This window comes from Lupinus angustifolius, chromosome LG19 (assembly GCF_001865875.1).
Source record: "Lupinus angustifolius cultivar Tanjil chromosome LG19, LupAngTanjil_v1.0, whole genome shotgun sequence".
NCBI lineage: Eukaryota > Viridiplantae > Streptophyta > Magnoliopsida > Fabales > Fabaceae > Lupinus > Lupinus angustifolius.
Window position 1 is genome coordinate 17,899,113 of NC_032027.1, and position 12,761 is coordinate 17,911,873.

A 12,761-nucleotide genomic window follows, 5' to 3' on the forward strand; every position below is an offset into this window, starting at 1 on the left:
TATAAACTTGATAGAGCACCATTAGATTAGATTTCTAAAAAGACAAATGATTTGAATATTGAAAGTAATATTTATGGTAGAAACAACCATACATTTTATTATGGGTAAATAAGATCCAATTTTATCCGCTCACCCAGCATGATCTGGTCAATATTTATGGTTAAGTAGAGAGCAAACATAACCCAATCTGACCGGTCTCATGGTCATTTGCTCATCATACTTGTATGTATTTCTACTAAAATGTGTAATAATAATGATACTTTTTTGGTCAAAAATATCATTTATTCTTTATCTTTTCATAATATATACATTATTAATAATATGTATATACATATATAATTTTATATATTGAACTACATATTCATATATTCATAATAATGAATAATATTGAGAAGTCTTTATCTAAAATGAATATATATTATATTTAATCGGGGCCGAATTCAAGTTCAAAAAAGTGTCCAACCAATATTTAAGGTCGGGTAAGGACCTAATCTATTCCATTCTATTAGATATCGTGGGTATATTGAATATTGATGTGAGCAAAGCACACATAACCCTCATCCTCAATTCCTCATCCTTTCCTCAAAACACATGTCTTGTCTGTGTCTGTGTTAGGGTTTAAGGTGAAAATGGAGATAACATCATCATCATCATCAACATCATCCATGTTTCACTTTCACCAACCCTCAATCCATTCTCTCTCACTTCAAACAGAAACACTTACTCTTCCAAATAACAATAACAATAACATTAACATGAAGAAAAAGAAGGCCACACTTGAACTTAAACAATTACCTTCTCATTCTCAATTGCATTCTTCTCTTTCAAGGTCTCTTATTTCACTCATTTCTCTTTCTTTTTTATCATTTCAACTTTAATATTCACTTTATTATTTTCAGAGTAGGAGGAACTTTGGCAGTGAAAGATTTGAATGCTATTATGCATCACTTTGGAAACTCTAACAAATTCCAACATATCTCTCAGGTCCTTCCTTTTTTTCTATTATCCTTTTCATTTTTCATATTTCTTGAGTTTTTTTACTTTTACACACCTCAATTCACATAGTGTAATTCACTTCAAATTAATCAAACCTCTTTTTTATAAATTACCCTTAAACCAATTTTTGCAGATAAAAATATAGCTTCTCTCAAAATCACTTTTTTCACCTAAAACCCCAATTTTTCATCTAAAAAACCATTTTTTTTCATCTAAAAACCCATTTTTCATGCAAAAAACCATTTTTTTCCATATTTTAATGAGGTTTTCTATGCATGCCAGTTAGAGTTATAGAAATAGACTCATAAAGTTTGCTTATAAAAATAGTTGATAGCCATGCTGTAAGCTCTTTTTACCTTATTTCAATAAGCTTATCAAAGAAGTTTATGAAAATAAGCACTTTTTAGCCTATTTCAATAAGCTTATAAGAGAGTGTGTTAAAATAAGCTTTTTTTAGCTTATTTCGAAGAAGCTTATTGGATAACTACTCAATTTAGTTGCTTACCCAAACACACCTGCAAACTAACTTTTCGAGTTATTGCATTTGCAGCTATTTTTGTGGATGCAACAAAACAACAAGCTTGATACCTCATCTTATTCCCATTATATAAGGTTCATGGCAAATCAACTTGATGCACCTAACATGCTACAACTATACACCAGCATTCCAAATCAATCGGCCAAGATCAATGTCTACCTATGTAATTCTGTCCTCAGGTGTCTTGTCAGGAAAGCCAAGTTTGATACTGCCATTAAACTGTTTCAACAGATGAAACAAGATGGTCTAGTTCCGGATGTTGTTACTTATAGCACGGTATCTCATTCTAAATCTTAAGTCACACTTTCGTAACATTACTTGTTCGTTACATGGTATGGTATATCTCTATGGCCAGACATGGAGTTATGTACAAATTTTATATCTTATTGAATAGTGTTAAAAGATAAAAATATATATAATATTAGGATTGCCATAATTATTCTCGGTAACATTGTTATGTGAAGTGCGGAACAGTTCTGTAAAAGTAAACTACTTTGAGTGCTTATATGTACACTACTCTCGAACTTTAAGATTAATTGTCCGTGTCGTCTAACTTTTTTGTTCTCATCCTTAGCTTCTCTCAGGTTGCATTAAAATAAAAGATGGATATTCTAAAGCGCAAGAACTAATTCAGGAATTGCAACACAATAAACTGAAGATGGATGGTGTAATTTATGGTGCAATTTTGGCAGTGTGTGCTTCCAATAGTAAATTGTTAGAAGCAGAGTACTATTTTAAACAAATGAAGAATGAAAGTCACTCTCCGAATGTTTACCACTATAGCTCTTTGCTCAATGCTTATTCAGCATGTGGAGACTACAAAAAAGCGGATAGGTTGATTCAAGATATGAAATCGGAAGGGTTAGTACCAAACAAGGTTTGTTTTCCTTGTCATTTACTAACATTAAAATGACATTTAGTATTTCATACTACAGTTATTTGTGCCTCTACACCACAGTTGGTAGAGTTGAAGAAATAAATTTGAAAGAGTTATAAATTAAATTAAAAGAACGAGAAGAAAAAACATGCTCGCAAAATGTGGAACTAGAGTATTTTGTTTCCAACGTCTTTAATCTTTTCTGTAATCATCTGTGGACAACAAGTTTTATGCCTAATCTATGTTTCTCTTAACTTTTTTACTCATTGGAATCCAAAATCTTTTAAATGCTTCTTATATGTTGATCGTTAATGTTTGATTGAAGTGCAAGCCTTCACTAAACGCGACTCAAGCTAATGTGAAATATAAATTGCAGGTCATTTTGACGACCTTATTGAAGGTTTATGTTAGAGGAGGTTTGTTTGAGAAGTCAAGAAAATCACTATCTGAACTGCAATCTTTAGGCTATGCTGAAGATGAGGTAATAAAGACCTTTGAAATGAAAACGGAAGGGCTATTTACTTTATTTGTTTGTCGTGTTACTAAATCGTTTTAGACATACTAACAATACCGTATATTTGTTGTCACACTAAACTTATTTCACGTCTTAAGTTATATATCCTCCTTTTAACATTTTGTTTTTCCATCTCCTCTCGTTTTACTGTATTATTTGACTACTACAAATCTGTATGCAGATGCCATACTGTGTATTGATGGATGGCCTTGCTAAGGCCGGACAAATGGATGAAGCTAAGCTAGTTTTCGATGAAATGATGAAAAATCATGTCAGATCAGGTAAGATTTCTTTTGGAGTTTTCTTCAAAGATACGATGTATTAATCATCATATATAAATATTTGGTTTTTGGTTATTATGAAGTTATTAAATAGTTGAATGGATTTTCAGGAACTTAAAACACTATATATGTTTCTTTTGGGTTACTTGATTCATCATTTTCATTATAATGCAATGAACAAAGAAAACAATTCCTTTTAGTAACTCTCCAAGATGAGATCTTTTACGTGCTAGTAATTTATTGATTTAATTTCCACATGCAGATGGCTATGCTCACAGCATCATGATATCAGCATTTTGCCGAGCCAAACGTTTTACGGAGGCAAAGGAGTTGGCCAAGGATTTTGAAGCTACCTTTAACAAATATGACTTGGTTATATTGAATACAATGCTCTGTGCCTTTTGCAGAGCAGGTGAAATGGAAAGTGTAATGGAAACACTTAAGAAGATGGATGAATTAGCAATCAGTCCCGATTACAATACCTTCAATATTCTAATCAAATACTTCTCTAAGGAAAAAATGTACGTATTAGCTTACCGAACCATGGAAGACATGCATAATAAAGGCTATCAACCAGTCGAGGTATGTTGTTTAATCAATGCAATGATACTAGTATGAAGTCACTTGTATGATTGAACTTACATTTCTCAGCACGTAAAAATAATCTATCCTTTTAATTTTACTATCGATTTTCTTATTATACAAGCGAGCCTCTTAAAGTTTCCCAAAAAAGTTGATGTCCCGGAGAAAAACAATAAGAAAAAAGCTACTGCCATAGTTTGTCATCTGTTATCAGCGAGTAAATAACAGTTTATAATGTTTTCCTCGTAGGAATTGTGTTCCACTTTAATGTATCACCTCGGTCAGGTAAATGCTTATTCCGAGGCATTTGCTGTTTACAATATATTGAGATATAGCAAGAGAACAATGTGCAAGGCACTTCATGAAAAGATTTTGGGCATTCTCCTGGCAGGGAAGCTTTTCAAAGATGCATATGTAGTGGTCAAGGTATCACAGATTTTATGAATACATAAATCTTGACTTTTCCCATAGTATTTGCAGTTTATCTGATTATTTTTTTCTTCTTCAGGATAATGCAGCATCTATTTCTCGTCCTGCCACCAGAAAATTTGCAAGGGTATTCATGAAGTCGGGTAACATCAACATGATAAATGATGTTATGAAGACCCTCCACAGTTGTGGATACAAGATTGATCAGGTAATAAGCTTGGTAGTACCAATTCGAATACTGTCATTAGAATGACAATTAGTCAATGGCAGTTCTCGATTTTTTGGTTCATTACAATAAGTCAATAACGAACTTCTAAAGCCAGAAATCATGCAATAGGAATGCAAAATCCCAAAATTGAACTGAAAAGCTTTAAATTAGAACAATTTATATATTCTCAGAAAATTGAGAGCTAGAGATCATAATTTCTTTTTTTGTTTCAAAGTTTTACCTCAAAATTAATAAATAAAAAATTGTGTGCAGGATTTATTTGAGACGGCTGTATTGCGCTATTTAGGCGAGCCCGAAAAGAAGGACTTGCTTCTACACTTGCTGCGCTGGATGCCAGGTCAAGGTTATGCAGTTGATTCATCAACAAGGAATCTAATCCTCAAGAATTCGCACTTGTTTGGTCGCCAGCTGATAGCCGAGGTTTTGTCCAAGCAACAAGTAAATTCAAGACCACAAAAATCTCACTAGATAATAAAGCATGCAAAATTTGCTATTGAGGTAGGATTGTGTTACAATACATCAGTGCTGTGCTACAGATAACATCACCATTGCTGAGATTGTGTAAATGTACCATCTGATAAAAGCTGAATCGGCTTTTCTGTTGCGATATTTCTATTAGTTCGATGGTTGAGTGCTGGAGAAGCTTCCTTGATTATTGTATAAATATCATGTAATTGTACTCAGTGCACAAGTTTTTGCAATACAATCAATAGATTCATTTTTACAGTTATGCATATTTCTATCACACAAGTAATGCATATTTTCCTTTGAATGTCTTCTATTATGTTAGAAACAGAAACTAGCTTGTAACAAATCATGAAGGGTCTAATTTTGAATACTATATCAACCTGAATACTTTGAAGTGTTTTGTGATTTATCTTCAACAAAGTATGAAATTGGTAACTTATTTTCCTTAGGAAAAAACAGAAGATAAGTAAATATGCAATGACTTCAACTATAGACTTGTTAACACTTCTTTGAACCTAAACAATTTTCAACAATCAAAGACAGGTATCTCTATTGGATACAAATGGATTCTATCAGACCATGCATTTGTTTCATTTGGATCAATATAAGAAACACATTTCCAAACTGCACTGTTACACTTGAATCCACTTCCAAAAGCAATTTGCCAAACCCTGTCTCCTTTCTTTACCCGTCCTTTCGCCTCCAAATAGCATAGCTCGTACCATAGGGAAGATGATGAAGTATTGCCGAATCTGTATAACGCCATCCGTGAGGCTTCTCCGTCTTCCTTCTGCAGCTTGAGATTTTCTTCTATGGCGTCGATTACTGATTTACCACCAGCGTGTATGCAGAAATGCTCGAAAGCCTTCTTGAAATTCGGCACATGGATTTCGTTCCTGTTCCTGTTCCCCCTTGCCAAGATTTTGTTTCCAATCACTGACCAGCCGTACCGAAGCTGCTCTGAATATGGCAATACAAGCGGGCCTAGCTTTATTATATTGGTCTTCAAAGTCGAAGCAGCTACATGAATAAGCGATCTTGACAATGAAACACCGACAATCCCTTCTTCATCAGGTTCTTGGTAAACCGACCGATATGCTTTGTCATTTGATCCGAGGTGAGTTCTCACAAGATGTTGAAGCTTGTACTTCGCCATTTGCTTGTCTTGTTTTCTGTTAGATAGTAGAATCGCTGTTCCCCCCATCCGAAACAATACATTCGCGATAAGCTTGGACTTATCAGTACCATTATAACCATTTGGAGCCACAGCTTCCATGCTTAGAACTAAAGCCAATGAGTTCTTATGAACTCTCAAAAGATCTTTGGCCAAGCTTATTGACAACAATCCAGCACTGCAACCCATTCCACTGAGGCTCACACTCTTTACATTGCTCCGAAACCCGAACTTATTAATGATCATAGATGTAATGGATGGTGTAGGACAAAACAAGCTACAATTTGAGACAATGATGTCAATGTTTTTAGGATGCACATTATGCTTTGAAAGAAGATCTTTCACAATGGTGAAAAGAACCAATTCAACTTCTTCTTTTCCATTCTTCAAAGAAGTATTAGGTGGAAGCTGATGAACCGATTCGGGCATGCATGATTCGACTCCAACGCCCGATCTTTCCATCACATTCATCTGAAAGTCTATGGTTTCTTGGCTAGCCTTTGTAATCTCAAAGTGTTCCTTGAAATTGGAGTAAGTAATCCTCAAATGATCAGGAGGTAAATAACAAACATAGTCAAGAAGATATATAGTGCTAGATCTTAGACAAAACAAAAGTATTATGAGAAATATAACTATGGTTGCTAAGAAATGTGTCATAGTTATGTTAAAGAAAGGAAAATATGTAGATAGAAGAGTATCCATAATTATAACCTTAAACTGAAACTTAGGACTTTGGAGTTCATATATTGTTGAAATGTAAAGATGTTTTAAAATGCAATTGTTGTCTGTTTTGTGTAAAGTGTTATTGTATTTGTGTAACAAAATATGCAGTTAAAGTCATAACATTTGTCTTGTATTGTTGTTCCCCTATTCTATAGGGAAATGCAACCAAATATGTGGGATCACAAAGTTTGTGTGTGAAATAACCATCCAATCTAACAACTTCAACCTCTCACCAAAGTATTTGTAACATCTAATAAATATGCCAACTATTTGATTTTTTTTTTATATTACCAAAACTATGTATTAGCCTTCTAGGTAAAGAACTAATCTCTTTTGAAGTTTTGAAGTATATGGTTGTCCTTCCCAACAATTATCGCTCAGAAGAATCGAATTTTTTACCTTTTGAGCATCCTAGAGATCTAACGGAACTTTACAACTAATAGATCAACACATTTTTGGTAAGCCATTTGATTTGTGTATATTATTAAAATTTTGAGTATTTAAAATATGAGAAATTCCCACTATATAAGATAATTTCCTAGTTTTAATTGTAAGATTTTTTTTCTTTCAAGGAATAGCTAAACATCACCTACATTATTTAAGAAGTTGGTTTTGGATCATTGCCATTAGAATCAATGGCTACCACTTGATTAATTTAACTAAAAAATATACAAGACAGAGAGATGATAATTGTAAAGATTCAATAGTGGAAGAAGTGAATTTCTTTAATCAATTAAGTTGGTGTGCTGAGAAAACAAAATAAAATGCCTCTGTTCTTTCTTATTTCACACATTTCAGTAGTTACCAAGTTATATACTTCATTTCCACCCCAGTTATAATATAATGATAAGTGGAGTTTTACCTTAAAATTTGAGTATTAATTGTAATGTGATATTTATTTTATGTTTGAGTTCTATAAGCTCTTGATTTTCTTTTCCTGATTTTTAGATTTTGATGTAAAGTTGAAGCTACTTGTAAACGGTTAAAACAAAATTAATCAAAACTAAGACACTTTATCATTATTTTTAAATTTACTCAAGGTATATTATCAAAATCATCAACAATTTGATTATCTTGAGATTTTGGCTATTGTAAAAATCTTACCCATATATGTATCTACATTTCATGAGTGACTTGTTTATAAAAATAAGTGATTAAACTCAGAAAATAATCCCAAGTGAACAAAATTTAAGATTGATTTTATCATATTTTAGCTATCCGGCCAATGTTTATAGACTATGATTGTTGACCTTGACAATGTAAGCATTGGGAAAGGAATGCATGAGTAAGGTTTTGTTCAAACATGTCGTACATTGGTATAAAACTATTTTCCTTATATATTATAAATTCGAAGCCATGTGAAAGGATAAAATTGGAGCATCAATTACTACCATCAGCCAAAAATTATATTATGATTGCTCATAAAAATAAATAAACTCTCTCCTCACTCTTTGTCACTGGAAAAATGTGATCACCAACTATAATACTATCATCTCATGCTGCTTTAAAGCTTTCTGATAAACGCTGATAGAACTTCTTTTGCTGCACCAAACAATGAAACAAATTCCAATGTCAATTTATAAGCCGCTATGTATCAGATTCAATGTGGAGAATAAATATAGCAGATTAAGACATACCATGTCTGACACTGAGGGGGAAACTTTTCTCAATGCTGCCTCAAAATGACTTGTCTTGATGGAAAACGCATCGTAAGTTATCTCTGTTGAGGTCAATTTCTCTTCTAGAGCAGCCATTGCTGCTTCATTTATCTGTACAAATCAAGAAAATTAGCAAGTCCACCCAAAAAATTTCGGCATAATTCCTATAATACAATCAACCGTGAACATACACATTTACTTCACATGAACTACAGGCAAAGGAACAAGACAAGCAACATAGAAATAATGTAAAGACAGACCAAAGCAGAGAGGTCGGCGCCACTGAGATTTTCACAAGCTTCCATTCTTGCTATGGCACTTAAATCCACGCTAGCATCAATAGGCTTCTTCCGGGCAAGAGCTTTCAATATCAGAACCCGCTCATCAGCACTTGGCAGAGGAACATAAAGAAGTTTGCCAAACCTCCCAGGTCGCAAGACAGCACGATCCATCACCTCAGGCCTGAAAAATGAGAAACTAACTTCAATAAACTGTGACGGGCACATATATAACTAATTAGAAATAGTGAAAGGAATTAACCTATTTGTAGCACCAATGACAAAAACACCTTGCCGCTGGTCTGCACCATCTAACTCAATAAGCAACTGCAATTACAAATACTTGTCATGTTGATATCACAAGTAAAGTGTCGACATTAGGATTTTATTTCGACAAGTATTAATTGTTTTACCTGGTTCAATAGTCGTTCAATGACCCATCCACCTTCTTTGCCACGTTTGGTTGTCAAAGCATCCACCTGAAGATTAATGAAAGTGTGAAATAAATTTTAGAGACATTGGCATAACTAGGTATACCTTCGTGCAACATATTCAGTTTACTAAGTGCTTGTACTTAACTATGACGGAACACAACAAAAATAACTTGTATGATTAGTACAGGTTAGTTCGTCAAAAGAAATAATCCAGACAATAATCTCTTCCATACAAAACTTGGCAAAATTGAAATCAAAAGAATATGCCATGACAAAGTGTTGAAGTTATTCACCATTCTAAAAAGAGAGAACCACGAACCTCATCAAAAAAGAGTACACAGGGCGAACATGTCCTTGCACGACTAAACAATGTCCGAACAGCTAACTCACTTTCTCCAACGTATTTATTTAAAAGTTCAGGCCCCTAACAATTCAGTAAAAGCAATTAGTGTTTTAGAAAATGGTATATTCAAAACAGAGGAACATCTTGTAAACCAAAACTATATATACTGTGAAAAGGATGGAGTGTTTAGACAAACCTTAATATGAATGAAATTAGCTCCTGCCTCGTTGGCAACAGCTTTGGCAATTAGTGTTTTACCACAGCCTGGAGGTCCATAAAGCAAAAACCCAGTCTCAAGATCCACCCCAAACCCCTGCAATAGAAAAATCCAAGAACACTGATCAGCCCCAGCCTGTTAGATACAACTTAGCATGATTTTTCATTGAATGGTGTGGTGAAGACAAAGAATTCATCAAATTTTTAAATTGAAAATAAGAACATGAAATTTAGTAAGGGAAATATGAGAATAAAGCTACCAAGTCATTAATTAGAAAATTGTATAGTGAATACTATTACATGCATAAGATATGGAATATCGTCTAATTGTATGGTTTCTCTTTATTAGACTACGGACAGGGCAAAAAAAGTGTACTACTTAAAAATTACCTCATAATCCTCAGGATATTTTATACGCCTTACTATGTAGCGTTCAAACTCCTGTCTCAGAACGTCAAGCCCACCAACGTCTTCCCATTTTACATTAGGAATGGAAGAGAACCCTTCTCTTCTTGACGAAGGTTGCACCATTTTTACTGCTTCCTGCATAAATAACAATATAAATTGGTATCAACAAATACGTATAATATATACAAGATTATTAATTTATTATGAGACACATGTCTGAGAAAACACCCTAAAGAATTAACATAAATCTAGAGCACCTCAAAATCAGACATTTTGATGGCAAGTTTATCGATTTCTTCAGGCAGCCAAGGTTCCCTCCACCAATCTTCAGTATGATCACTCATAAGATCATGTTTTCTTTCATCAATAATTCTCTTCATTGCTAGATTACCAGCCTTGTTAGCTAGAGCTGCCAAATCAGCACCGACAAACCCTGGCGTAGACCTGGCTATTTTTTGCAAGTCAAATGAACCATCAAGCTTAAGGTTGCGAGTGAGCACTGAAAGTATTTCCTCCCTTGCAGATTCATCAGGAATGCCAACAACAATCTCACGATCAAACCGACCAGGTCTTCTGATGGCAGGATCAACCGCATCAGGCCTATTTGTAGCTCCAATTACAAGCACATAGCCAGGGCGGTCATCAGAACTTTCTGAACCTTCAGCTGGTTGCATAAGCCTGCTTGATTGGTCCATGCAAGACATCAACTGTGTCACAATTCGCTTCTCCATCTCCCGTTGTAAGTTTTCTCTTTTTGAAGCAATTGCATCAATCTCGTCAATAAATACAATGGACGGAGCAGTCCTGTATGCTTTGGAGAAAAGCTCTCTGATATTTTCTTCAGATGCACCTGAAGTGTTCATTATGAAAGAAACATATACTTAAGAAACTAGGTGTGACAGTAGTAGTAAGAGCAATCAAGGTAGTCAAACTCTAGAATTCAATTAAATAAACTTGTACAGTCGTAGTAAACTCAGATCATAAATTAGACATGTAAACTGTGATCTCCAAAAAGGTCAGCCCACTGCACAAGGCTCCCATCCAGTGGGGTCTAAGGAGTGTAGATGCAACCTTACCCCCACAAGGGGAAAGGTTATTTTAGAAACTTGAAATCTCATAATAACATTGAAAAAACAGTTCTGCTACCTAAACATAAGTTAAAAGCATATAAAAAATTAACATTCGATTTCATAACTAAGCAAATATAAATATAAAAAATAAACATTTGATTTCATAAGGAAGGACATAGAAAGGCATGAGTCAATTTTTGACTCAACTACTACATGTTTTTTTAGCTAAATACTTACTTTATTTAGTAGCTTAATAAAACAACACAAATAAAAATGAATGCAGCATAAGTACCTCAACCCAAGTGTCCAAAAACAATTATTACAAATTTAAACTTTTGAGGCCAAACTAATGTGTAAATACGCTCTTAAACTTGCTGCTGAAATCTAGAGTTTATTAATAACTCCCACAACCTCACATAAATGTGGGTCAGCTTGTTTTTTGCGACCTAAGATAGTAAAACTACAAAGAGTTTAAGGGATAATCAGACAGTTTAGCACCCATGTAAGCAATACTTCGTACACTAATTTGTCAAAAGTTCATTAATTTTAAACTCCATTCTTTTACAAAAGGTCACATTGCAGTAATAATACTTAAGTAACAAGAATGATCCACAACCTGATACTCCAGAAACCAGTTCAGTGGCTGAAATCTGATAAAACGGAAGCGAAGTCTCATTAGCAATGGCATGAGCTAGTTTAGTCTTTCCACATCCCGGCGGTCCGTACAACAAAATCCCAGCCATTGGTCTGACTCCTAACTGCCTAGGCACCTGTGGATGACACAATGGCACTATCACTTCCATTTTCAATTCCTCCAAAACTTCTTTCATTCCTCCTAAATCCTTAAACATTGGTCCTTCCTTCTTCCCTTTCACCTCCTCCAAAACACGGCCGACGTTGTTCGACTTCTCAGCCCTTCCTTCGCCGCCATCGTTTGTGATTGCAGCAGTAGCTTTGCTACTACTCGCAACCTCCAATTCAACGTCCACGTTATTGCTCTTCTCCTCGCTCTTATACGAATTCCGCAACATTGTTTTCATCAAATCAACAGCAGGCTCGAATTTCTCCTCGTAAATTGCGTCCTCCGACGTAGACACCGATTCATCTCCTTCTCCTTCTCCGTCACTCGCCGAAGACGACGATTCCGATGATTGCAGATTATGAAACTTACCACTCTTCGTCCTACTTCGAATATGCGATGCTTCGATTCTTTGCAATCTCTCTTCACTCTCATCATTTCTCTTTACCCTCTTCCGTGACGCGCTTCGGTTAATCTCTTCAAATTCTTCATCATCATCATCACCATCGTCGAATGTATTGGCGCGTGAGTTAATCGCGTGGCGAACGTGGAGAGCTAGGGTTTGTCGTTTTTGTCTTCCGTAATCGGGATACTTAGAACGAAGGTGGTTAACGATATCGTCGACGGAGGAGTGTTTGGTTTCGAACGATTCTAATCGACGGCGAAGGGTTTGTTTCAGTGAACCTTGTCCTCTCTGAGTTTTTCTTCCCATCTTCTTCTTCTTCTTCTCTCTACCTCTCACAC

At 34.8% G+C, this 12,761-nt stretch overlaps 3 protein-coding genes across 4 annotated transcripts; 1 reads left to right on the forward strand and 2 right to left on the reverse strand.

Annotated features, from left to right (window-relative positions):
• Positions 550-5,176, forward strand: LOC109334665 (pentatricopeptide repeat-containing protein At1g10910, chloroplastic). 2 transcript variants are annotated; one of them, XM_019570552.1, is made up of 11 exons: positions 550-829; positions 900-984; positions 1,547-1,810; positions 2,109-2,411; positions 2,788-2,892; positions 3,107-3,206; positions 3,469-3,788; positions 4,038-4,214; positions 4,297-4,425; positions 4,699-4,962; positions 4,998-5,176. In XM_019570552.1, the coding sequence occupies exons 1-10, from the start codon at positions 630-632 to the stop codon at positions 4,912-4,914; spliced, it is 1,899 nt and encodes a 632-aa protein (XP_019426097.1). In that variant the 5' UTR covers positions 550-629; the 3' UTR covers positions 4,915-4,962; positions 4,998-5,176. The 2 variants fall into 2 exon arrangements, with proteins under 2 accessions (XP_019426097.1, XP_019426096.1); XM_019570551.1 differs by having other exon boundaries at positions 551-829; positions 4,699-5,176.
• On the reverse strand, positions 5,295-6,861 carry LOC109334666 (3-ketoacyl-CoA synthase 7). Its single transcript, XM_019570553.1, has one exon. The coding sequence runs from the start codon at positions 6,788-6,790 to the stop codon at positions 5,441-5,443; it is 1,350 nt and encodes a 449-aa protein (XP_019426098.1). The 5' UTR covers positions 6,791-6,861; the 3' UTR covers positions 5,295-5,440.
• On the reverse strand, positions 8,171-12,761 carry LOC109334644 (cell division control protein 48 homolog C). Its single transcript, XM_019570524.1, has 10 exons — positions 11,835-12,761; positions 10,406-10,998; positions 10,131-10,283; positions 9,721-9,837; positions 9,501-9,605; positions 9,161-9,226; positions 9,010-9,074; positions 8,730-8,931; positions 8,449-8,580; positions 8,171-8,353 (listed from the first exon to the last, which is right to left on the reverse strand). Exons 1-10 carry the CDS (start codon positions 12,727-12,729, stop codon positions 8,306-8,308), a joined length of 2,376 nt encoding a protein of 791 aa, XP_019426069.1. The 5' UTR covers positions 12,730-12,761; the 3' UTR covers positions 8,171-8,305.